This window comes from Neolamprologus brichardi, unplaced genomic scaffold (genome assembly GCF_056152115.1).
Source record: "Neolamprologus brichardi isolate AB-2024 unplaced genomic scaffold, ASM5615211v1 NODE_ptg000031l+_length_7269946_cov_1, whole genome shotgun sequence".
In the NCBI taxonomy this organism is placed as follows: Eukaryota; Metazoa; Chordata; class Actinopteri; order Cichliformes; family Cichlidae; genus Neolamprologus; species Neolamprologus brichardi.
The window spans coordinates 1,140,989-1,166,400 of NW_028270136.1; the positions used below are offsets into that span (position 1 = coordinate 1,140,989).

The 25,412-nt window shown below is 40.4% G+C and overlaps 3 protein-coding genes across 4 annotated transcripts; 2 read left to right on the plus strand and 1 right to left on the minus strand.

Annotated features, from left to right (window-relative positions):
- Positions 1–960: 960 nt before the first annotated feature.
- Positions 961–10,768, plus strand: aldh3b1 (aldehyde dehydrogenase 3 family, member B1). The gene is made up of 11 exons (XM_035914524.2): positions 961–1,234; positions 2,398–2,567; positions 2,748–2,858; positions 3,656–3,776; positions 4,214–4,299; positions 4,412–4,493; positions 4,732–5,124; positions 9,027–9,193; positions 9,284–9,383; positions 9,465–9,666; positions 10,039–10,768. The coding sequence occupies exons 2-10, from the start codon at positions 2,406–2,408 to the stop codon at positions 9,647–9,649; spliced, it is 1,407 nt and encodes a 468-aa protein (XP_035770417.2). The 5' UTR covers positions 961–1,234; positions 2,398–2,405; the 3' UTR covers positions 9,650–9,666; positions 10,039–10,768.
- A 1,217-nt stretch (positions 10,769–11,985) lies between these two features.
- Positions 11,986–17,703, minus strand: clpp (caseinolytic mitochondrial matrix peptidase proteolytic subunit). Of its 2 annotated transcripts, none has more exons than XM_006806214.3 (7): positions 17,578–17,703; positions 15,352–15,450; positions 14,884–14,955; positions 14,705–14,801; positions 13,280–13,467; positions 13,099–13,204; positions 11,986–12,706 (listed from the first exon to the last, which is right to left on the minus strand). In XM_006806214.3, exons 1-7 carry the CDS (start codon positions 17,587–17,589, stop codon positions 12,471–12,473), a joined length of 810 nt encoding a protein of 269 aa, XP_006806277.1. In that variant the 5' UTR covers positions 17,590–17,703; the 3' UTR covers positions 11,986–12,470. The 2 variants fall into 2 exon arrangements, with proteins under 2 accessions (XP_006806277.1, XP_006806276.1); XM_006806213.3 differs by having other exon boundaries at positions 15,352–15,453; positions 17,578–17,687.
- A 2,289-nt stretch (positions 17,704–19,992) lies between these two features.
- On the plus strand, positions 19,993–24,514 carry si:dkey-204f11.64 (guanine nucleotide-binding protein G(I)/G(S)/G(O) subunit gamma-5). Its single transcript, XM_006806212.3, has 3 exons — positions 19,993–20,130; positions 22,920–23,046; positions 23,169–24,514. The coding sequence occupies exons 1-2, from the start codon at positions 20,038–20,040 to the stop codon at positions 23,043–23,045; spliced, it is 219 nt and encodes a 72-aa protein (XP_006806275.1). The 5' UTR covers positions 19,993–20,037; the 3' UTR covers position 23,046; positions 23,169–24,514.
- Positions 24,515–25,412: the final 898 nt, after the last annotated feature.

The following is a 25,412-nucleotide window of genomic DNA, read 5'->3' on the forward strand; positions in this document are numbered from 1 at the left end:
ACAGCCGGCTGTAGCTTTTCAACAGCATAGATGGCACAGACGTTGAGGCGTGATTGCGGGTGCCGCTCAGGTGCGTCCGACTCCCCTGCAGCAGCGCTGCAGACCACGCCCCGCCACACAAATTAACCAGGTAAAATACATATTTAGGCAGAATTTTGCAAATATCTAATTTTTTTTAGCAGCATTGTGCTTTTTTTCCAATTACTTTTTAAAAGTCAGGTCAAGGCTCCAAAAGCCCAAAGGCGATATAAGGGTGGCGGCTCACAACAGTTTTTGTTTGCTACATGGATCATTTTAGTTCAGCTGGGTGTCTTTCCTTTTGTTATATTTCTTTAAGAGTTCAAAATGTGTTAATTACATAAATAAAATGTAATTTTCTCTGTAGCACTTCATGGATTTCATAAGCAACACACCTTAGTTGCTCTGTGGATTCTTTTAAAAAGCAGTTAAAAACTTTTCTGTTCAAACAAGCCTTTTGTTGATCTACGTATTTTTTATTCTTTACATTATGTACATTTGATCTTTTACATTGTGTATAATGTCTATTGATTGTATTGTTTATTTTAATATTTGTGTACAGTGCTTTGTGACAGCCTGTCTGTGAAAAGCGCTTAATAAATAAACTTTACTTACTTTAGTTGTTCACACAAAGCATAAAGGTAAAAAAAACAAACAAACAATAAATACCGTGTTATCTTCATTTTAGATTTCAAAAAGTATTTGCGGCTCCCAGTGTTTTCTTTTGCGTGGAAACCGGGTCCAAATGGCTCTTTGGGTGTAAAAGGTTGCAGACCCCTGGTTTAGACAATGAAAAATGTGTGAAAGTATAAAAGTGGACACCTTGATTTTGCCGTCCCTGGGGCACATAAGGCTGGCTTTGGTAAATAAGGTTTAAACGGGAGTTTGTCTTATTCACGCTAAAACAGGAATAACTGCTGTACCCGTAAAAACGTCAAATGTAACCCTCCGCGGGGGACCACTGAGCCAAATAAATGCGACACTTAACTCGCTCACAGTCAATGCTTCGCACACGGAAATGTATACTAAAAACAGCCACCTTTGCCGCTTGACAAGTTTTAAGGCTAGTTTTTCTAGCTCGACCAAAAGTGTTTCCCTGCCAAAGAAAGCCGGTGTCTGTACTTCCGAAAAAAAGGAGTGAAGCCCGGAAACGTCAACAGTGTTCAGCTTTTCGTCGGCACGGTTTCTGCTCGCAGGTCTGCCAGCCCAGTAGCAGGTAGGCTAAACACAGCAGTATCTTCGCTTTATTTCTGCTGTTTGCAAAATGCTAGCTACTTCACGCAAATGAATGTTAGAACCGTTTAAACCATCGTGAGAAAATCCTGACTCCCACGCTGAAAGAAATGGTTACACTGGAACCTATTGTTCATCTCTCCCGGGAATTACTTCCCACGGAAAAGTTTTTTTCGCCCTAACCACAAACAGCTAGCGTACGAATGCACTTATAGGCATCCAAATCCCGCGTGGGAAATATGTCAGGCTGTAATAATTATGTTAAAGTTTTTGTTTGATAATTCGTCGTTTCTGTGCTGTTTGACTGCACTTATCAGTTAATGTCCGCGTGCCATTGTCTACAGTAGCGTGCGAATGTCCGTTGGAAATGTCACAGTGGGTATTTCTTCCCCATTCCGCAAAATCAGTGTTCCGGTCATTTCGCCACACAAATATTTGACGTATCCGCTGTGCAGTGGCGGTCCTAGACTGTTTGGCGCCCTGGGCGAACACTCCCTCTGGCGCACCTTGCAAACGAAGGGCGCCCTTACTCCCAGCAAATGGGCGATAGAAAACCGATCGGTGCCTATGCCGTTCCCAATATGCGCTGGCATGATGTCGGGGCAGCATGAGTACGAGCAATTTATTATTTTTTTTGCCATGCCCGTGATGCCGCCCCCCCACCACAATGCCGCCCCGGGCAACCGCCGTGTCGCCCGCTGTGAAATGTTGCGAAACCCTTAAGTACTGGGTTTAAATGCTGTGTGTGGCAGTAATTTCTCAGACTCGCTGGTCTTGTTCAGCGTTTTCCAAACTAGACTTACTGGGATGAGTAAATGTTCAGCTCACGTTACTCACAGGGTTCCATAATCCATTTTTTAAACGAGTCATCTGCCCTTATTACAGGCTGTCACAACAGTAACCATGCAAACGCTGTCAGAGTAATTACACAAATTGAAATATTGTTGCCAACTATTCTGTCAGAAGACTGACAGGAGCAGTATGTGAAGAGCTGTGCAGTGGTTGGCTTTTTAAAATGCAGATTTCATACACATACATTTGGTATAATTCATACAGTTTTTGTAACGTTTCTCATGACGTTTAACGTTGCCCGTTACAGCTTCTAGGGAAAACAATCCTTGTTTTCTTTCTTTTCTTTTTGTGAAGCTTGAAAAATGGAGAGCCAGAGTCAGGTTTTGGAAAGGCTGCGCACAGCGTTTGAATCGGGTGTTACAATACCGGAGAAGTTTCGCAGGACACAGCTGACCAACCTAATGACCATGATCAAAGACAACGAGGAGCAGATTGTAAATGCGCTGCACAAAGACCTCACAAAGGTACAGGACTGTGCTCACGTGTTCCACACGGAAGTGGTTAACATCTCCTTTAAAAAACATTAAAGTGAGAATAGTTTAGTGAATTTAATCGATAAATCCAATGGTTTTATTAGTAGATTATGCATTGTTGTCTGCTGTTCTTAAATAAGCACTAATTTTCTTGCTGTCGTTGCACAATAGCCAAAATTTGAGGCCATCCTGTCTGAGGTTGAAATAGTGATGAACGAGCTCCATTGCGCCCTTGGTAACCTCACAAGCTGGATGCAGCCGGAGTATGTGAGCAAAAACTTGGTAAGTTAAAAAAATGACTTATTAATAGTTTGTGTGTTTGTGTGTGACCAAATAAAACAAAAAAAGGAAACATTACATAACTGTTTTCATGGCCCAAGTAATACTCCTCATGTCAAACAAGTCGAACCTCTTGTGTCCTCGCAGTCTTTTTCCTGCAGAGAGAAATTCCTGGCACCTCCCAGAGAGATTTCAGGCAGTGCCAAAGGAAATTCACCACTGCAGAATGATGAGAATGAATGTAGCAACTTCACTCTGAACGTATTTATTAGGAAATCACTGTTAAACAAAGAGAGCACAGACTGAAATACGATGTGTTTGACTTCCACCAGTCAACCACTTGAACACACACAGCGGCTTCATCTCTACACAAGGCTGCCGCTGGATAAGCCAGTTAAGCTGCATTGTTTTAGCTGGGCCTCATATCAATGTAGCTGAAGGTGTAGGTGAAGACACTGACCCTCACTGGTCTCCAAATAAATTCCCACTCCTCTCTAGAAAATAAATATTTGTTTTCAAGGATACCATGAAAGGAGACTCTTAAAATGGCACAACATAAAGTAAGACTGACATGTGCTGTGCTTTCTGCACTGCTATTTTTTGCAAGATGAAATTTATGGCCAGTGCCTCATTGGCACATATAGTTTTCAGACTGTTTTTAATGTTAAATTTATAAAATGTATATGTCTAGCATTTACTGACAGCAATCCAGAATATCTTCATATATCTATGCATGTCCTGCATGTTGAAAAGCCTTTTCTTGCTGCATAATTTATTTTGTAATGTTTTCTGTTGTTCAGGCCACAAAGCTTGATGAATGTTTTGTACGGAAAGAGCCTTTAGGAGTTGTGTTGATCATCGGGCCGTGGAACTACCCCATGCAACTTCTCATCGTACCCTTGATTGGAGCCATTGCTGCAGGTAGTTCCACAAACATGTCTTAGCAAAACTAAATCCTGAAGGCAACATTAAAATTGATGACAATAATGTAATCACAGGTACCTGGAGTGAGGTGACTTCAGAGATTTAATGCTAGCTCAGGAAAAATGTAACAGGGAGGGGCGTGGTGGTGTGACATGTGAATACCTCACAGGAGCGCTCTGAACAATCTGCAGACGTCTTAGGGATGTTTTGAAGTTCAATAATAAAGGGATGACTAACAGTTCATAGACACAGTGGAACTCAACTTGGTAATATTTCTAAAAGTAATAGCGAAAGTTTTTAAGTGAGCTGACAGAATTTGCAAATATGGCAACGCGTCCTAGAGTCCACCTTGAATGATTTTATAAACATGAAAATGTAACTGCTGTGACTTCACGTGCCTTTGCATGCTGCCTGTTGTTGATGTCTTTGATTAGGAAACTGTGCGGTCATCAAGCCCTCCGAAGTCAGCGCCGCCACAGACAATCTGATAACGGAGCTCATCCCCAAATATCTGTCTAAGGTGAAATAACTGATAATATCAACCAGAAGTAACAGACAAATGAGCTTTTCACAATTGTTATGAATAGAGATGGGCACAGTGAATGTGACAGTGACGATATGACTGTTGACAGGACTGTTATGCAGTTGTTAGCGGTGGAGCAAAGGAGACCCAAGCCCTTCTGACGAATCGATTTGACCACATTTTCTACACAGGTAAAAACCTCAGAGCACACAGGTATGCATCAAATGTCAGGAATTTTACATAGCCAAAACCCAAAGCTTCACTGTACTGTTTAGATGATTATGAGTTAATTATGAACTGTCTAATACAGCATGTCAATAGTAAAGTGACACACAATTCTCTCCTCTTTTCCCTGGTTGGCTTAGTAACACTGAAATGTAGATTATCCTTTTCTGTTCTGGGAACTGAGTCTTCACCCGTCTTTGTTAGGTTCCCAGGCTGTGGCACGCGTTGTCCTCCAGGCTGCTGCAGTCCACTTGACCCCAGTGACCTTGGAGCTGGGAGGCAAGTGCCCCTGCTTAATATATGGTCGGGTGAATGCCACTGCTGCTGCTCACCGCTTGGTGTGGTCCAAGTTTTTCAATGCTGGCCAGAGCTGTGTGGCACCGGATTACGTTCTGTGCTCGAAAGCCACTTGTGATGCCCTTGTGCCTGCGTTGCGCCAGGTCCTGGAGGACTTCTACGGCAGTGACATTCAGAAGAGCCCCGATATGTCACGCATTGTAACACCTAAACACTGGACTCGTCTGATGGGACTGCTCAACAGGACCAAGGGCAAGGTCGTTGTGGGAGGAGAGCATGACGAGAAGGATAGGTACATAGGTGGGTTAAAAAGTATTTTAAGGAGGATTTGGTGTTTGGTATAAGACCGTATATTAGCTGGTATACATTTACTTTTAAATAAACAATGCAAAAAATGTTACACCAGTCGGCCACAACATTAAGAATACCTGCCTAATATTGTGTAGGTCCTCTCTTTCCACCAGCTCTGACCCGTTGAGGCGTGGACAAGTAATCTCTGTCTGGTATCGGGACATTGGTAGCCAGTCCCTTGGGTCCTGGCGGTTGCAGGGTAGGGCCTGTTGTTCCAGTCTTTCCCATTGGTGCACAGTTGGATTCAGATCTGGAAAGTGAGGAGGCCATGTCAACACTTAAATTCTTTGTCATGTTGAACCGGTCTTGAACAGTTTTTCTGGTGTGATGGGACACATTGTCCTACTAGGGGAGACTGCTGCCATTGGGGAGTGCCATTACCATGGCAAGGTGTGTTGGGTCTACAAAAATGTTTAGGTAGGTGGTACAAGTCAAACTAAATAAACATCAATGTCAGGACCCAGGATTTCTCCACAGAACATTACTTTTTCCTAGTTTTTGTTCATTGTTGTGGCTGATCTGTGTTTAGATCACACTTTTACTTAATGTTTCAAGGAAAAACAAAAAGAGGAAATTAACAGTCTGCTTGACCATTGATGTAGGGAAAGTTTATTCATCAGTTTCACATGTAAAATTCTTGTTGTGAAAAAGTCGCTCTCCCAGCCCAGAGTTAGCATTGCACCGCTTTTAACTAGAAAAAGAAATTGCCTTTCAGCTTTGAGACCTGTACTATATTTCCAGAAGTATTTGCTTGTCTGTTTTCACATGCGTATGAACTTGAGTGACATCCCAATTTCAATCCATATGGCTGAAAATGCCTTCCGTGAATGGATGGATGGTTGAAAATGACATCAGCCTAACCTTTTCAGATCTAACTTCCACAAGTTTAGCAGTGTGTTTCTGGGAATTTTGGACCATTCTCTCAGAAGCACATTTGTGAGGTCAGAGACTGATGTTGCGTGAGAAGGCCTGACTCGCAGTCTCTGCTCTACATAATTCTTCTCAAAGGTGTTCTTTTGGGTTGAGGTCAGGACTCTGGCAGTTCTTAGACACCAAACTGACTCATCCATATCTTTATGGAAATTGCTTTGTGCACTGTTAGTGATGTTGTAACAGGAAGGGGCCATCCCAAAACTGTTCCCACAAAATTGGGAGTGTGAAATTGTTCAAAATATCTTGCTCTGCTGAAGCGTTAAGAGTTCCTTTCACTAGAACTAAGGGACTGAATCCAACTTCTTAAAAACACTACACCATAATTCCCCCTCCACCAAACTTTACACTTGGCACAGTGCAATCAGACCAGTACCATTCTAGCGACAGAGAAGTGTGATTGGTCTCTCCAGAGAACAAATCTCCACTGTGTTACAGTCCAGTGGTAGGGTGGTGAACACCACATGAAGTTTGGGGCTCTGTAACGGTTGACTCTGCAGAAACGTGGTGACCTCTGTGCACTATGCACCTCAGTTGTTATTTTATATGGCCTACCACTTTGTGGCCGACTTACTGTCGATCCTAATCCTAATCCTAAACAGCTGACTGTGGAATATTTTTAATAGTGAGGAAATTTCACGAGTGGACTTGTTGCAAAGGTGGCATCGAGTGGACGTATTTATTTAATGTATTAGAAAGATTTGGCTTAGGCGAGGGTTTTATTGCATGGATTAAAACTATCTACAAACTTCCAGAAGCTTGTGTCATAACTAATGGTGTACAATCATCAGCGTTTCCACTGCAAAGAGGTACGAGGCAAGGCTGTCCCCTGTCCCCTCTCCTCTTTGCATTAGCACTTGAACCTCTAGCTGAGGCCATTCGCCAGCATCAAGATGTGCATGGTATAACAGTGGGTGGAACAAATCATAAGATAGCATTGTATGCTGACGATATTCTGCTGTTCTTATCAAAACCAGAACAATCAATACCAGCCATTATGTCCACTATACATGAGTTCAGCTCATTCTCTGGTTACAGAATTAATTTTGGGAAATCAGAAGTCATGCTGCTGGGTGATCAGATGAACTCTTTGCCAGATATTTCTAATCCCTTTCAATGGTCCCCCAGCGGCTTTACATACCTTGGGCTAAACATTCCACCAGTTCTTAAAGACTTATGGAAACTGAACTTATCACCAGTTATAATAAAAATCAAAAAAGATTTAGATAGATGGCAAAAATTGCCGCTTTCTCTTATGGGGCATGTGAACTTAATCAAAATGAGTATTCTCCCGCGTTTATTATCCCCTACGAATGCTACCTTTACTGATCACCCAGAAAGTTTCTTGTGATATAGAAAAAGCTTTTTCAAAATTTATCTGGCGTGGCAAGAAACCTAGATTAAGGATTGGAACTTTACAACTGCCTATAGATAGGGGAGGCTTAGGCTTACCAAATTTATTTTTTTTATAATTGGGCATGTCATAGCCGTGTCTTATGGGAGTGGCTACATGCTTATCTAAATTCTCACTCTCACCTAGACTCTTGGTCTACTTTACCTTATTCCCTTTGGAGCTTAGCTGTCTGTGACAAAAAAACAATATTACAAATGGGGATTAAGAATAACCCAATCATTTATAATACAATAAGGGTCTGGGGGGAAATGTGTAAAAGGTTGGGTAGAGAAGATTGCACTTCATTCTTGACTCCTTTTCTGAGAAACAAAGATTTTGTTCCAGGAATGTCTCGCAGTATGTTCGATAAGTGGCACAAAAAGGGATTAAGGGTAATTGGCGATTTGTATCAAAACAACACACTGATGAACTTTGAGCAATTGCAGTCAAATTTTAATATTCCTAGAGAACACTTTTTTGACTTTCTCCAGGTTTGTAACTTTGTTCATTCTAAAATTCCACAGTCTTCAGAAATAGTTATATATGATGATATTGAGACATTTCTTATTAAGCGAAAAGACAGAACTCATTTTATCTCAGCTTTTTATTCTCTCCTATATACTCTCAGTAGCAACACATTGAGCGCTATTCATAAATGGGAGAGAGATCTTAATAATCAATATACCGAAGAGGAGTGGAAAGGAGCCATCAACATGGGTAGTTCCACTTTTACTTGCAACCGCTTGCGAGAAACCCCATACAAAATCATACATTGCCTTTATATAGCTCCTAATGTCTTGGATAAGATTGCACCTCATATTTCCCATTTTTGTAGTAAATGTCAAAAAGAAACTGGCACTTTTTTAAATTACTTTTGGGAATGTAAATTAATCAAAAGATTTTGGAGCTTCATATCTCAAGAACTAAGTAATATTTTTAACAATCTGATTCAAAGGGACCCTGGGTATTTTTTTCTTGGCCTACCCTCAAAAGAAGTAACGTTGAATCACTTGCAGCGCAAATTATGTGACAAACTATTGCTGGTAGCTAGGAAATGTATTCTCATTAATTCCACAAGAGGGCGTTCTACAACTTTCCTGCTGGTAACATGGAACAAACAACAACCAGCAGATCAGAGCAGAGTTGGGCAATAAAACAAGATTATTTTTAAATTGCATTGTCGTTAGCTTAGTAAAGACTCAAACATTAACTACATATAAAAATGTTAGTAAAATCTGAGTGAAATGGGCAAACAAAAACCAAACAAATGGATTCATGTGTATTTTAGTACCCAAGTTACTAACAGAAACCAGGTTACATGGGTAACACACTTCATTATTTTTGTCAGTGAGATCATTATGTTGTTCTTCTTTCGACTGCATCCTTTACAGGTCATCACTGCCTCCATCTCACCTCATTCCTTGCATCCTTTTTTTGTCACACTTTTCTATAAAGTAGCTTGAGTCTGAATTTCCTTGACTGAAAAAATGCATATATGAAAGAATATTTTGTCCTCATCTTTCCACAGCTCCCACAGTAGTGGTGGATGTAGCTGAAGATGATGCTCTAATGGAGGAGGAGATCTTTGGCCCCATCCTGCCGATCCTCACGATTGAGTCTCTGGAGGAAAGCATCAAATTAGCCAAAAGAAAAGAGAAGCCTCTGGCCTTCTATGTTTTCTCAGATGAATCCTCTGTAAGAACACAGAACTCTGCAGCCTCCACTTTCTGCTGTAATATTTATAACATTTAGTCTTTTAGCTAATATTGGCATTATTTCTTTAAGGTGGTGAAGAAGGTGCTGGAAAATTCAAGCAGTGGAGGATTCTGCTCTAATGATGGAATTGTGCACATGACCCTGCCAGGCCTGCCCTTTGGAGGTGTAGGTGTGTGTCAGGCTGGCCTGCTGAGAAAGAGATGTAAGAGATGCATTCATATGCGTAACCAGTGTTCACTCTTCCATCCAGGAAACAGTGGATTTGGTCACTACCATGGTCACTGGGGCTTTGAGGCGTTCAGTCACCGGCGAGCAGTCATGCTGCGTGGTTGGGCTTTGGAAAGACTTAACGCCCTGCGCTACCCACCGTATAGCGATGAAAAGTTGAGCTGGCTGCGCTGGACCACCTCACCCAAGAGCTGCTCAATCATGTGATGACCGGCAAGAAGAGTGTGAGTGAGAGCGAGACATGAGTAATGGTTCACATCAAGGTTTTTGTAATAAGCCTTAGTAATTAAGTTTATTTAGATGTTAAGGCATTCATATCTTACTTAATAACAGTATAGATGTTTAAGAAGTTGCTTTGAGTGTCTTAGTTATTTAGAATAACATTAAAATTCATTGTGGTTTGACTTATCCATGAAGGAGTCGCTCGAGCCTCGATTATATTTTCTGCATCCACCGGTCTGCTAAGATGCAGTTGGATGTAAATAACAAAAATTATGTCATCTTACTTACTTTTATGCTGTTGGCTCTAAATAGACAAGTTTCTTATTAAGGTTCATGACTCTGTTATGCTCATAATATTTCTGTTATTTTTACAGATCCCCCATCTGGACTGAGCGCTGCATGTTGTCAAGGGTCATTCAAAAAATGAATAAAGTTGCATTTAAATAAATCATTTTAGTGTTGAAGCAGAAAAAGAAATAGCTCTTTTGAATTTATTTTGTTACCCAACAAAGACGATGTTTTATTTACCTACTGGATTATTATACCTGTGGCAGTATCGGGCATTAGGAGTGATGATGCACATGATAAACATATGATTATTTACTTTTGAAAGAGCTTTTCCCAAAGTGCTCATTTTCTGCACAAACTATCTGCTGAAATGTTACCTGCATTACTGACTTACTAGCTTTAAAAGCGAGTAATCAAAGATGCTTCCTGTTGCCTTTTTTTCCCCTCTTTGTTGTCCTACCTCTACAAACTGTGCTGTATTAATCCTGTGGTTTAACTTGGCCTGTTAGACTGTACCAGACTGAGGTTCTTGAAGTCATGTGCCAAGTACTTTTTGAAAAGTTCCTGCCTTTCTAACAGTTTTGAAAAACTATCTGACATGTCAGGTTAATGTTTTAAAAAACTGTGTCGAACAGCCTTAAAAAAAAAAAAAGAAAAAGAAAAAGAAAAAAGTTTTTTTAAAAAAAGTAAAATTATTGTCTATCATAATCTTTATATTATGAAGGGAGAAATCGGTGACCAAATCGGTGTTGGCTATGTTTATTTGGTAGAGCTTTTTCTGAATGTTTTATAAAAGTGACTTATTTTTGTTCAAAATGATGTTTGCTGTGTGTCGGTATGTTAGAAATGTATCAGAATTGTAATACTGTACACTGACTAATATCATTGCATTGACAATGAGCATATCTAATAATACTCTTCAAATAGGGAACATTATTAAAGTGAATATCATCTTCAGTAAGACTTACAAGTAGTGATTGAGACAATGGTGCCTCCTGTTAATTGCCTGCCTAAAATGTTAGCATGTTGATCTTTTTGTAGCCAGAAGCTATCACGTTTAGCGGTGCAACGTTTAGCTAACGCTAGCTAGCTTGATTAACAAGGTGCCGACTTCAAACTTATTGTGTTAGTAATGCAGCTATACAAGTAATTTTAGCTACTTTAAACCAATAATGCTCATGAGTATCTTTCTCCTGTAAGTCGAAACCATATTATATTTACCAGGAAATTATATATTTTGTTATTAATTGTTTATTCAATCTTCTGACATTAAAAACAAATACTAATTAGCATTTCTTAGCATATGCTGGTTTCATTTTCATGACGGTGAAATGTCTCATAGCATGTTTTAATTTGTATCAGTCTTTCTACATCTTTGCTACACTTGTGCAACTCATTGCTTAAAAATGCATTGTCCTATTTATTTACTTTTTTGGTTGGGAAACCAAAAGTACACTGACATCTCATAAAAGTTCATCTATCAAATATGACACACTTGGTGTTACATGTTAAGCATAATTATGATAATAGGAGTAATTGTTACACTATATTTTCTTATGCTTCCTAAAATTGCCTTTTTGACCTATCAACTGATAAAACTTGTACTATTCATGTAGAAGATTTTTTTTATTTAGAGGTTGGTTGTGTTATTGTGCACACATTAATTTTTCTCTAACTTCTTAATGGAAATACAAAGATGATACTGTGTGGTAAGTTTACATCTGCAGTTGTTAAAGACAACATGCTGTGGCGTTAAATGGCTGCGCATCTTAAATGCCAACGGTGTCCGTCTTCCTGTTCCTGTGCTGCAGTCTTTAGTTATGTGTAATTTTGTTACAGTGTTGCCGTTTTAACAACTTTACAGTTTTAGCCAGATGGTTTCTGTCATTGTTTTTTTGTGAAGTAATGTGAATAATGTAACTTTGCTTCATGGTGTGAGAAAATTAATAAAAAATAGAAATACAGTTTCAAACACAGCCTTTAACCTCCAGCTGAAAACTTAACAGTGCACTACTGGATCAAGAAGTAGCACATTTTGTGAGTCATGATTAACTGATCATATTTATTACAAATATTAAGCATCAGGTCATCAAATCAGGTTTTTTCCGGTCTCGAGTGGACATCAGCCAGGAGAGAGAAAAAGATGGCTCTGTACTCTTAATAAGCTTTCCCCCTAAACAAGCTCATGTACAGTACAGCTCAGCCATCAGAGAGAAAGGACCAAAGCCCACCCAGAGGAAACACTGCTTTCCTTCCTGTGGTATAAATTATAAAAACCAACTACGTTTTAATATCACTTCTTTGAAGATTTCTTTCACAGAAATTACGTAAAAAAGAAAAAAGGAAACAGCACCATCATAAAAAGACGTTACTGTGATGACTGTACATGAGGCTGGCTTGGGTCCTGCTCATGTGTAAGCTACTACTGAGTGGAGGAGAAACACGGGGAGGCTGGATCTTGCTCTCTTGACTCCTGAAGATGATCTTGCAGCTAGCAGACAGCTCTGCTGTGGTGCGTTCATGGCTCTGGTTTGTATGAGGAGGGTGGATTTGTCCCAGGGGAGGCCTTCTCAGGATCTGTGGACTCTGGCTGGGGCGAGGGGCTTGCTGCTGCTGCTGCCGCCGCTGGCTCTTTCTGCACCAGCTCTGGCTCATCCTGCCCTGCCTGTGGTGGGTGGACCAAGACCCGGTCGATGAGGCCAAAGTCCTGTGCTTCCATGGGACTCATGTAGCGATCCCTTTCCATCACACTTTCTGTAAGTCGGACAGAAATGAGCGTTTTATAGTTTAAACGTTTTAAACTAACTTCCCTCCTCTCCTTATACACATGAAAATCAGTTTCTTTGAGATGATGTCCAACACCTCTGAATTTCAAATATTAATGTTCATCACACCTGCAAGTCCTACACTCTTCAGAATAAAACATTATGGCCACCCTCGTCCATATATAATATACGGTTGGTTATTTGCATGTCACACATTGCCACAAACTTGAGACATGCACTCCAGGCCTGGATTAGCCTTCTTTGTCTGAAATCCAAGTTTTTTTGTCACCAGGAAACATGCAAAGGGGGGAAATCATTGTGCTGCTTTTGTCCTACTTTTAAGTTTGTACTGTGTTGTGGTAATGGCAAACACAAACGTACCAATGGTCTCCAGCAACTGGCCCGTGTGTTTGGCGTAGATGTTGTTGATCTGTCTTTTCAGCTTCAGGATCTCTTCAGCCTGGATAGCAATGTCAGTGGCCTGACCCTGGACACACAGCACACTGAATGTTATTCCCTTCTTTACACCAACTGACCAGTACTCACAGAGAGACTAACTTACTCTGGCCCCTCCTGAAGGCTGGTGAACCATGATGCGGGCATTGGGCAGTGAATGCCTCATGCCTGTCGTTCCTGCTGCCAGGAGCAAGCTGCCCATGCTTGCCGCTTGGCCAACACACCAGGTGGAGATGGGATTCAGAATGTACTGCATAGTGTCATAAATGGCCAGTCCTGCTGTCACCACACCACCTTAAAAAGAGACAGAATGAGAGCTGTCTTTGCATGAATTTACTCATTTACTTAAATACACTGCATTCAACAGATTATGTCAGGCATAACATTTCATCTGTGAGATTCAGATCACAAAGTATTTGGACTGCGTGGTACCAACAACACAAGATCATCTGCTGCTGCTCTTATATGTCCATATTTGGAATATACTGAAGTGGGCGTATTGTGCTTTTCCTCAAGTTCCATCACAATAAAAGCAATTTATGCTCATTTTAAAAATGGATAACGTTAAAAAAGACAAATAAATAAAAAAATAAAAAAAATCAGGCCACCTTATGTATAGTAATCCCTTTGAGCTCCATTGCCGTGAATGCATGCTGTCAAAGACAGGGGCTAAAAGGAAGCTCTGCCCATCTGCTGTTCAAACTTTTTATTTGGCAGCCAATCAGAAGAAAGCTGGCTTAAAGGGGCGGGGCTAGAACTGCTTCTTTGACTGTTGATGGACAAACTGGCTGCACCAAAGCCCAGTATAAGATAAATCAAGATTACTTTGTATTGTGAATCATGCAAAGCTACTCTAACAGAGTCCAAAAGTAAAACATGGACCTGACGATGAATATAGCAGGTCCACTTTAACTTCAATGCAACGCTAGTGCAACCATCACACCCACAAACAGTGTTACAGCACTTAATACAAACTGTACCATAAGCACACATACAATGACCAAAGCTGACGCATGGCCACAAACACAGACAGGCTTCAGTCACAAACAAAATGACAGCAGCCTGTGAAAGTCCCAGCGAACCAGCTGGTTTTGCTTCAGTTACTACAAATCAAGAAACTGTTACTTTATAAATACTGCGATTAAAAACATCAATATTTTTGAATAAGCAATAAAAAATAATAGTTAATTTTAAAGGTTTTAACTGCACTACTTTTTGTCAAAAGAATTGTAATCAAAATACAAATTCTTGTAGGTGCTGAGTGAGCCTTAGCACAATGACACAAATATACGACAATATTGATAGTTAGTGTGAGTACTCTCACAGTCAGCAGTGGTTTACTGTAACACTGACGCAGCTCAGCCGTTCTCCGTGGATCAGAGATGAAAAAGTAGTGCTCTAACAAGTTCTCTGCTGTTTCATTTTCATGACGGTGAAATGTCTCATTCCTTCATCCTTCTTTTCATAAAGTTTATCAATAAACCTCACAACGAAATACTCAGATTGGAACTTCGTTTTGATTATGTCATACCAGGACTGTTGATGTACATGTGGATGGGCTTGTTGTTGCTTTCTGACTGTAGGAAGAGCAGCTGGGCTATAACCAGACTGGCTATGGAGTCATCGATCTGAGCAGACGGGGAAGAGAAAGAGCCTGAATATAAATCACTCTGAAAACATGTTTCCAAAAATCTTCAGGAAGACACTTACAGGACCCATTACACATATAATTCTCTCTCTCAGGAGGCGAGAGTAGATGTCATATGCTCGTTCTCCTCTCCCCTGAAACAAAACAAACAAAAAACGAAACAAAAGGAGAGGATTTTAAATCAAATGACAAAGCTGTTCTCTGTGGATTACAGGTCTGGACAGCACAGTATCTCAAATACACATAGAAGGTTCACAAATATGCTGCAGCAACACGTGTTTTTACATCGATATTAGCAGGAATAAAGCCACTTATACAGATGTCTGTCTTTGCTTTGCCAAGCAAACAAAAATTCTCTCATCCTAAATCTTCATGATTCACACCTGTTTAAATTCTTTTTGTGCAACATTTTGCAGGAGAAAAGAAACAATCATGTATTTATATTGTATATACACCTCTATACTGACTGTATATACACTTCTACTAAACACAGAAAGTCCTGCTTCAGCCGTTCAAATGATCACACTCACCGTCTGCTCCACCACAATGGGTATGAGTGGAGTCCGGCATATGGAACTGTGGTGGATGGATCTGCTGTGTTTCAGTGTCAAAGAACCGATACGCAACACCTGCTGAAAGACAGACAAAAAATCCCCCCCCAAGATATAGGATCAACAACACTCCCAAAAGTTCAGTAACTGCAGTTTCCACACATTTACAGACTGCTGTTGCCACCTAGTGTCAAGCATGGCCCAGTCCTAGCTTTTGGAAAAAAGCTAGGACTGGGAAAAAACTTTGCCCGGTTTGATGGGTCTTCATTTCTGCTGAGACATTTAGATGGTAGAGTGTGAATATGGTGTAAACAACATAAAAGCATATCTCCATCCTGCTTTGTATCAACTGGTCAAACTGGTATAATGGTGTGGACGATACTTTCTTTGAACATTTTGGCCCCTTTAATAAGTAAGTAATAAGTAATAAGTAATAACTAAGCATCATTTATAGGGCAGAAATGACCATGTACAGCCTTTTATGATCTGCCCATCTTAATCGCTGCTTCCAGCATGACCCCAGACTGGTTTCTTGAACACGACAATGGATTCACTGCACTCAACAGAGCACTTTGGGAAGTAACAGAGATTCATATCTAGGGATGGGTACTGGTATCCGGTGCCATGATGGCACCGGTTCTGTCATAAACGGTAGTAACCAGACCGAAAAGCAGCGCACATTTCGGTGCTTTATTTCGGTGCTTTTTTTTCCTGAGATGTCACACACTTTAGATTCTAGCCAATCATTTTACGTTTCCGAGGATAGTAGGCGGGTCCAGGTACGTACGTTCTTTTAGAGCAGAGCTACAGATTAAAAATGCCCAAGGCAAAGCGGTCAAAAGTCTGGCTGTACTTCACAGCAAAAGATGCAAACTCAGCAGCTGCAACAAGTGCTTTAAGGTGATACTGTGCAAAGGAAGTAACACCTCGAATCTGATGAAACACCTGGCGACGTATAGCGTTTTTTTTAAAAGCCGAGAAATGCGCCGTATTTGATAGCTTGCTGCGAGACCTCACACCGTGCACATCTACTGCGGGTGGGTTGCCTGTTATCGGACCCGGAGTTAGCAACATCCCCCAAAAACCCGAAGAGGAGAGTCCTGGCCTCTAGCCCTGCCAGTGTAGCAGAAATGATGAGGATGATGATGCAGCAGCAGCCGTTCTTCTCTGAGTGAGTCGCTTAATGTTGTTCGTGTGTAATTTACGTTGAGTAGGCTAACCACGTTATTACATTAATGCATGTAAGGTGAACTAGCAAACACCATCATAGCTACATGCGGCTGTCTTCTTGTTTGATGGCAGATACTCCCTTCACCCTGGCCAAAAAGGCTAAAATGACCAAAGAAAAAGTGGGAAACAGTTAAACACGAGAGGTTTTTGGACAAAGTTTGTGTTTTTTCCATTGTTTAAGCACTGCTTCCAGCCAAGAGTGATACCATATATGCCCCATAGCTGCAGAAAAGGCTAACATTGTTATCTTTTTACAAAAAAACAGCTGAACATGAGAGGTTTTTGGACAAAGTTTGTGTTCTCCATTCTTTAAGCACCGGCACGTTTCAAAAGTACCGGTTTGGCACCTTTATCGGATAAAACCTAAACGATACCCATCCCTATTCATATCATGAATGTGCAGCTGTCAAATCTGCAGCAAGTGCGTGACACTATGTGTGACTATATGCATCATGTGAATAAAGGTCAACATCTCTAAGGGATGTTTTCAGCACTAGTTTGTTTTTAAGTGACAGACTAAAATTGTTTAAGGAGCAAACATGTTCATAATTTCACAGCTGTCCTCGGACTAAAAAAACAATCCAGAGAGAATTTTCTCATAGAATTCTGATCATGAGTTGAAACTTTTTTTCATACGACTATTTTGAACACTCTTTGTACAATCAAATAATAATAACAATAATACAAACTAAAAAAAAAACTAAAGAAGCACCGCGTGGCGTGGGGAGAAAGCCCCACAAACTGCTTTTAAGCTGGTTGTGTTTGCTGATCGGGCTCTCTGTGATCCTCAGTGCTGTTAGCATACAGAGCTGACAGCTTTAAAGGTGATGCCATCAGACTTATGTCACACTAGCTGTTAGCTAACATCATCAACACGACAGAATAACAACACAAACCGCCGAGTACACATATAACCAGTTTGTGATGTGTCGTCTGCGGACAGTCAAGCTTACTGGAAAGGTTGTCAGTACTCACTCGTAACAGCATTTTGAAGGATTTTAGAGTTTAGCTTTCACTCCCCTCCTGTGTGACCCCCGAGCTCCTCCGGAACCAATTTCAACTTCTTCTTCCTTTGGGTTTATTGGCACTAATCCAACGGGTTTGAAGGTGCTATACCGCCACCTGCTGACCAACGTCATCGTGCTGGCTTTCTTTTCTGTCAGTTGGCAAACCACGCAATGGTGCATTTAACCCGGCTAATGCTGTTTCCTCAAACTTCGTGAGCACCTAAAAGAAAAAAAAAGTTCCATTCAGAGGCACTTAGTCCAGCTACAAATCTATATAGTATGAAGAGGAAGCACGTGTTAAATAATAATGGTGAGGATTAGGAAGAGGCAAATTAGTGAAAAATCAGGCACCAAGTATTTAAGAGCCTTCGTTTGAAATTAGTTTAGTTAGATTAATTAATTAGAATAATTTGTGCTTTGTTGTACAGTACTGTACAAAAGTATTGGGTCATATTTTGCTAGGATAATAGGATAGAGGTAAATGGACTGGTACACAGCACCTTTCTACTCAGTTTTAGCACTCAAAGTGGGTTCTACTGCAAATCTCTTTTAGTACTTTGACACACGCATTCATTCAGTATTTTTATCTAAGCACTTTTATCTAATATTCCCACACAAATACACTCAAACTCTGATGGATGCATTCAAAACATTGCTGCACCCACTCTAGAACGCAAGCCTCAGGTCCAGTGATGTATTGATAATGTGTCAGTTTATATAGAAATACAGTATATAAGGCAAAAACAGAGTTTGCACAATTCTAATGAGCTTGAAGGTCAGTAAATGTTGATTTTCAGTTATTTTTCAATGCATGCTCTCTGTTTAAGCAGTCTAATGTCAATATGACCTGAAGAAGTCACTCGGATGAGTGACAAAATGTTTCTCCCACTGAAAACGCTACATGTCTATAAGCAGACTCAACTTTCTGGGAGTTTTGCAGGCTCATTGAAAGACATCCCAAAGCCCTTTTTTTGAATGTTGTCTAGCTTTTGTTTTGTTCTCTATGAAGATGATCATACACTGCTTCAGTAATGTTTATATCGAGGTTCTGAAGAAGCCAGTCCATGACTGAGTGCTGCACTTTGTGTTTACTCTGGGAATGTGTTTGAAATTACTGTCATGTTTAAAAATTAGTTAGTAAATTTCCAAATGGTAATGGATGCTGGCTCATAATCGGATGCCAGTTTTCTGTGACCATAATTCCATCTATTTTGATAAGACCAACACCCAACACCACTAGCTGAAATTCAGCCCCAAACTATGACATAGCCTCCATTGTGTTTTGCACAGAAGACAATAACTGCTGAACCTCACTACTGATGGCCTGTACAAATACTGGGATGATTTGCACCAAAATTTTCAAATTCATTGCTACATAAGACCTGCTGCATGTGACTTTCACTGGAAATCCACTTTTGAGTGCAGAAATACAATTTTATGGTTGTCAAACTGTGTCCCTGCCTCGCCACTGGGAGATGTACTGAGATAGGGAGCAAAACACCCAACATTGGTAGCCTCCGGCTGATGACCGTGCAGCTGACCCTTCTGCCGCTGGCAGAGCAAGTGCACAGGCTTAGAGCAGGAGAAACATCGCGCCTGTAAAAGAATCTGAGCACTCTTGGAAACCAGTGACCTCTTCAAAAGGACAGGTGACAACTGGGAAAGGCTGGTGGATGACTAGGAAAGGTCATCTGCCAGCAGGAAAGACTGCAACAGAAGTGGGTTTCTATTCACCTGACCTCGGGGCTACATGAAGCTCCATAAAGCACCATTTCTTGACTGTAAATAAGCAGAAAGGAAGTCAACCCATTGAGTCTCCGAAAGTGAACAGGTGCTTCAGCTGTGCAGATATCTGGAGGATGTCACAGAGTAAGCTCCACACCCCCTCTATCCCACCTACTGGTTGGGTAAGGAAGAAGACTCATCGAATGGGAAGTCTCCAGCACATTCTGTCAGTGTCCCAGGGAAGCTTCAGGTGGCACTATGATCATGTCCTGCCGAAGACACAGAAACAAAGAGCTAAACACAAAGGCTGGGTCACCAAACCAGGACCATGACAGTGTGTTTTTAAAGATTAAACCCTTTCTATACAATTTGTATTACAATTTCTGTGATGTGTTGTCTTTACTTCCTACATGTGCCTAAAGTCATTTTATTTGTATTTTATTTCACTCTTTTGTTTTATTTAGTCAAGGAAGCAGCAACTTTGTAACACTGTCAGAAAACGAAAGTTTATTACTGTGTTATAATGGAGTATTGTATATATATATGTATTTAACTGAATGGTCCAAATACTTTTTCAGTCATGAACACGAACAGGATTTTATTTTGAAAGCTTGGACCGGAAGATGTACTTTCCTACAGCCCAAACTTGGAACATAAGTGCAGTTGTCTACTTGCCCCCTCACTCTGTTACTTGGATTCAATCATGTCGAACAACAGCGCCGCCAACAGCAGTTTAGTCCTCGCTCAGAAGGCAGTGAAACAGCTTCGTCTGGAGGCCAGCGTCCGCCGGATAAAGGTAAGCTCACCTCGCTTCACAGCTGAACTCAACACTTTATTACTCCGCTGCCTGCGCGTGACTCCCGCCCTGAAGCACAACCTAAGCTTAACGCGGCGCCAGACGCAGCTAATTAATCTGTCAATTAGCGTCAAAGTGGGAACATTAAAATTCAAAAGTTATTTCAATAAGTGTTCTGTGCGTAAAACTAAACTCTGTTTGCTCTTGTTAAAAGTATACAGCCTATACACTCACTAAAATGAATTATTGAATTATTTATTCCTGCATTCACAAAGGACATCAAATGAGCTGATATGCAAACCACTGCAATAACCTATATTTTAGTCATTCCCATGTTAGCGTGTGGAAAGCCATTCACAGTGTCATTTCTTGGTGTGCAGTGGAAATGGTGGCAAAACAGACTTTTCTGTAGGAGCAAACACAGTGGCAGCTTTGTTAATTGTGGTGCTGCGTGACTGGACTGATTGTTGGGTGGCTACTTATTTTAGAACAGAAGTCAGACCAGTTTCAAGTGTGTCTGTGTTTGGTGAATTAAAAAAATCACACAACAGTTTCATTCAGCCGACAAGTTCTTGGAATTTGTTACAGTCCGAAAACCAAAACACACACACAGAAGAATTTAATTTGTGATGTTAGTTTTGTAAGTTTTGCAACATTTTCTTATGATTTCTGTGTTAAACTGGGGTATTGGGGACCAAGCACAAGGCTGAGGGGCTCACAGGAAATCCACATGAAACAGGACCTTACACTGTGTCAGAAACAACTTGCAGATGATTTTCAAGCTCATGCAATGGAAACTGGCATCAGTGTTTTTTTTTAACTTTAAATATTTTGATAAGCAAAACAAATGTGGGCAAAATCACAAAGTGTAACATCCAAAATGCATTACACATGCATTTGCATTTGCATTAACAAGCAGTTGAACAGGTATGCTTAGTAAAGTGTGCAATATCTATTTATTGGAAAAGGAAATGACAATTCCATGTCTATTGACACAATGTACAGTACTGTGCAGAAGTCCTGAGCCACCTCTCATTTATTTATATTTAGCTTGGACTTTACTTTTATATAATGCAAAATCAGAGTTTGTAAAATTCTGACAAGCTAGAAAATCAATATTTTATGTGATCACATCTATTCTTCAATACAGTCTGTACTTTTTTTTATTAGTAATCTTCAGGAGAGGTTCTCCAAGATTTTCTAAAAACAGTTCTTCTTTGGATGTTTGCTGGTTTTTGTTCCATTCTCTGTCAGGATGATCCCACATAGCTTCAGTGTGTGTGTGTTTTATTTAGCTATCCTTTTACTGCGTTGGCAGTGTGTTTGGGCTCATTGATCAGTCGCTTTACAAGTGGTACTACATAATAAATCAAAGTCTGTTTTTTACTTTTCTGTGTCCATAATTCTGTTAGTTTTGATACGATTCTGAACGCCATTAGATAAATCCAGCCCCAGACTGTGACACGGCCTCCACTGTGTTTACTGTGCTATTTGGGATATGCCAATGTAACGGTGTGATTCTGCGTTGTGTCTGATAAAAAAGGTAAAAGAAAGAAAGACCTCCGAGTAAATAATTTGCCCACTCCAGCTCCTCTCCCACAGGGGAATTGTAGAAAAAGGCGGCATTTATTTTTACATTAAACATAAAGTATGCATTTACATGTAACATATTTGACATAAGATAAAAAAAAACATCCATCCATCCATTCGCTTCCGCTTATCCTTTTCAGGGTCGCGGGGGGCGCTGGAGCCTATCCCAGCTGTCATAGGGCGAGAGGCGGGGTACACCCTGGACAGGTCGCCAGTCTGTCGCAGGGCCAACACACAGGGACAGACAACCATTCAAACTCACGTTCATTCGCACATTCACACCTAGTGACAATTTAGATTATCCAATTAACCTATCCCCACAAGTTGCATGTCTTTGGACGGTGGGAGGAAGCCGGAGTACCCGGAGGGAACCCACGCAAACACGGGGAGAACATGCAAACTCCACACAGAAAGACCCCGGCCTGATGTTGGAATTGAACTCAGGACCTTCTTGCTGTGCGGCAACAGTGCTAACCACCGTGCCACCGTGCTGCCGAAAACAAAAACATCAACATGAAATCCGACATACCTGATAAAAAAGGTAAAAGAAAGAAAGACCTCCAAGTAAATAATTTGCCCACTCCAGCTCCTACGATCAAATACAAACAGTGGGGAAGAGGGTTAGCTCAACCCACCACAACTTCCAAGCTAGCAAGAAGTATATATTCATGCTAGCATTTATGGCGCCTAAAACACATTTATGATACACACATGCTACACACTTATAACATCTAACAAAAACAGGCTTAATAATGACATTAATTGAACTAAAATCGCAATCAGAAACATCAGGGTGGCTAAATATGAATTATATGTGTGTTTTAAAGTGTTGGAAAGAAATGACACCCACCTCTCCCACAGGGGAATTGTAGAAAAGGGGAGAGGCAAAAGGGGTACACTGTATTTATTTGCACCAAAGAAGAAGAAGAAGAACAATAAGGAGGGGCTCTAACTGATAATGAACATAACTACAGGCTTGGAGGTCCTAAAAGTCAGGTATAAAAGGAGCAGTTTGGGGGTTTAGAACACATTTTGTGTAATTATAACAATGTGATTTATGACCCTGTTACACCAACAAAACAAAAACAACCAAAACTCCACATCGCATACTGTGAATATTTCTGAGGAGTTATTGTAGGACTCTTCTTTTAGTTATAGTACTTCTAACAGTATTAGTTAACACTAACACTTGCTTTCAGGTTTCTCAGGCTGCTGCAGAACTGAAAAACTTCTGTTTGCAAAATGCCCACAAAGACCCTCTCCTCACGGGGGTGCCCTCCAGTGACAATCCTTTCCGGCCTCCCAAGTCATGTGTCCTCCTCTGAGGTATGAGTTTTTATATATATATTTGTGCTCTTTTAATTTTGGAAATGCTAAACAATAAGCTTGTTATTTATTAGAGCACAAGATGTATCCCTCTGAGCTAAATCTACTTGTTCTCTTTGTAGATCTGTAGAGTGCATTCAGGCAGTCTCATTGTTCTAACGTGGATTTGTGTCATGTGCGGCGCCACTGTTGAAGATAACGAAGACCCAGTCAGTGAAGGAGTTGATTAAATGATAATGATTTCAGGTGAAACATTTAGCCAATCTTATTTTAATTATTTGTGTGTTTCTGCATTCTGCATTTCTGTTTTGAAGACCTGTGGAATAACATTTTTAACAGTCATTATCAGTGGATGTGCAATTGTATTTGGCACTATATAAATAAAATACAACTGAATTAAACCGAATGAAAACTCACACAGCTGAAAACACCATGACTAGAAAATCCTCATGAAAATTACACCTTAAAATACAAACCTAAGCAGATTATTCCCATTTATAGATGTTTCCCAGAATCAAGCAGCAACCTCTAGAGCAGGGGTGGGCAACTCCAGGCCTCGAGGGCCGGTGTCCTGCAGGTTTTAGATGTGTCCTTGAACCAACACAGCTGATTTAAATGGCTAAATTAGCTCCTCAACATGTCCTGAAGTTCTCCAGAGGCCTGGTAACGAACTAATCGTGTGATTCAGGTGTGTTGACCCAAGGTGAGATCTAAAACCTGCAGGACACCGGCCCTCGAGGCCTGGAGTTGCCCACCCCTGCTCTAGAGTCTAGACTTTAAAAATCAAGAAACAGAAGTTCCTCTAATGACCACTTGGCTCCAAATGTCATTTAGTTTGATTTAAAACAGAAATAAATGTGTTTACTCAGACTATTCAAACATGTTTTATGTTACTTAACACTACGAGCAGCTAACTGCTAGTGTTAGTAGATTACATGTCACACTCTCATCCAAATATAACTTCAAACAAACCCACTGAGCAACATCACAGTGGCTCCATTTATCTTTAGTCTATGTCCAGAACAGGTGTAAAACAATCGTTTTAATCTTTATTTCTTTATTTATATATTCATTTTTTGTCAATTCTTTCAAGCACTAGAGGAAAACATTCAATATAACTCAATTTCTGAACAACTGAGTTTGACGCATGTATTCCCATCATCAGTCAGAAGCTGACTGTCTGTAATCATCTGTTTTTACCACGAGTTAATTCAGATATGAAGGAACTAACTGAGCATAAATGAAGCTCATTGGACTCGGAGCGTACCAGCCGTCAGTTTGTGTCAGAAAGCTCTCTCTAAAATGTATTTGAATTCATATCATAACATAAAGAACACCAAATGTTTTATGGTGACTTTATTTACAGTGTAATGAAATGTGCCAGATATGGGCCCTTGTGTTTTTTACACCTACTGTTGCTTGCACTGTCATTTAATTGCTACTATGCATGTATCACATTAAATTATTACCCTAACAATCTGTATGTACTTTGTTTTCTTTCCGTTTGCTTTCTCCGTTTTTTTTAAAAATGTACAAAAGATATCTTCAAAAAATGAAGATGTACTATTTTTATACATTATTAATAATGTAGTGGTCAGTGTTTAGAATGTGAAAAGCAAATGGCTATCAAGGAAATGGGGAAGCGGACTCAAGAGTTAATAAATCACTATCATGAATAGTACTCATCGCCATTGATCGGTGGTCATGACGTTAACAGGCCTAAAGCTGAGCCTGTGGCTCCATGTTAGCCTGTGATGCCTGTTTCACTCACTGTGCATCTGCAGTGTTTAGAAGGTTGGGGAAACCTGCAGTAAGCTGAAACTCAGATGAGTGATGACACGTTTCTCTCACTGAAAACGTGTCCAGATGAGCTGAATCAACTCTCTGGGTTTTACTTACCTGGATTATTGGATTAGAGTTCTGCTGTATGTTTAAGTTGCACTTCTATCTTCTGAACCAAAGTCTAACTTTATTTTTCTTGTTGCAGGCTCTTCTTGAGAATCTGCATTTCGGATGTTCGAGCAATCAGTTCATGCTCCATTGATTAAAAATAAGTGCCTTTTCTGAGAAGTGTTGATGTTGCAGTGCTGATGCATGCTGGGAAATACGTATATTACTTGTAATTCCTGCCCCTGCTCTTGGTCATTTTTGGAAAATACACATGAATTGGTTAAACTCAACAATGCAACAATTTGTTTTTCAGGGAGTTCATCGTGTTTAGAAAGCCAAAGCAAAAAAGTGATGTTCAAATAAAGTACAAGGCCAGGACTTTGGCCTCGAGCAAAGCCTAAAAAATAAAGTTCTGATGGGTTATTTAATTATGAAACACTGTGCCCACTCATATTACCGAATTTCCCAGAGGAATC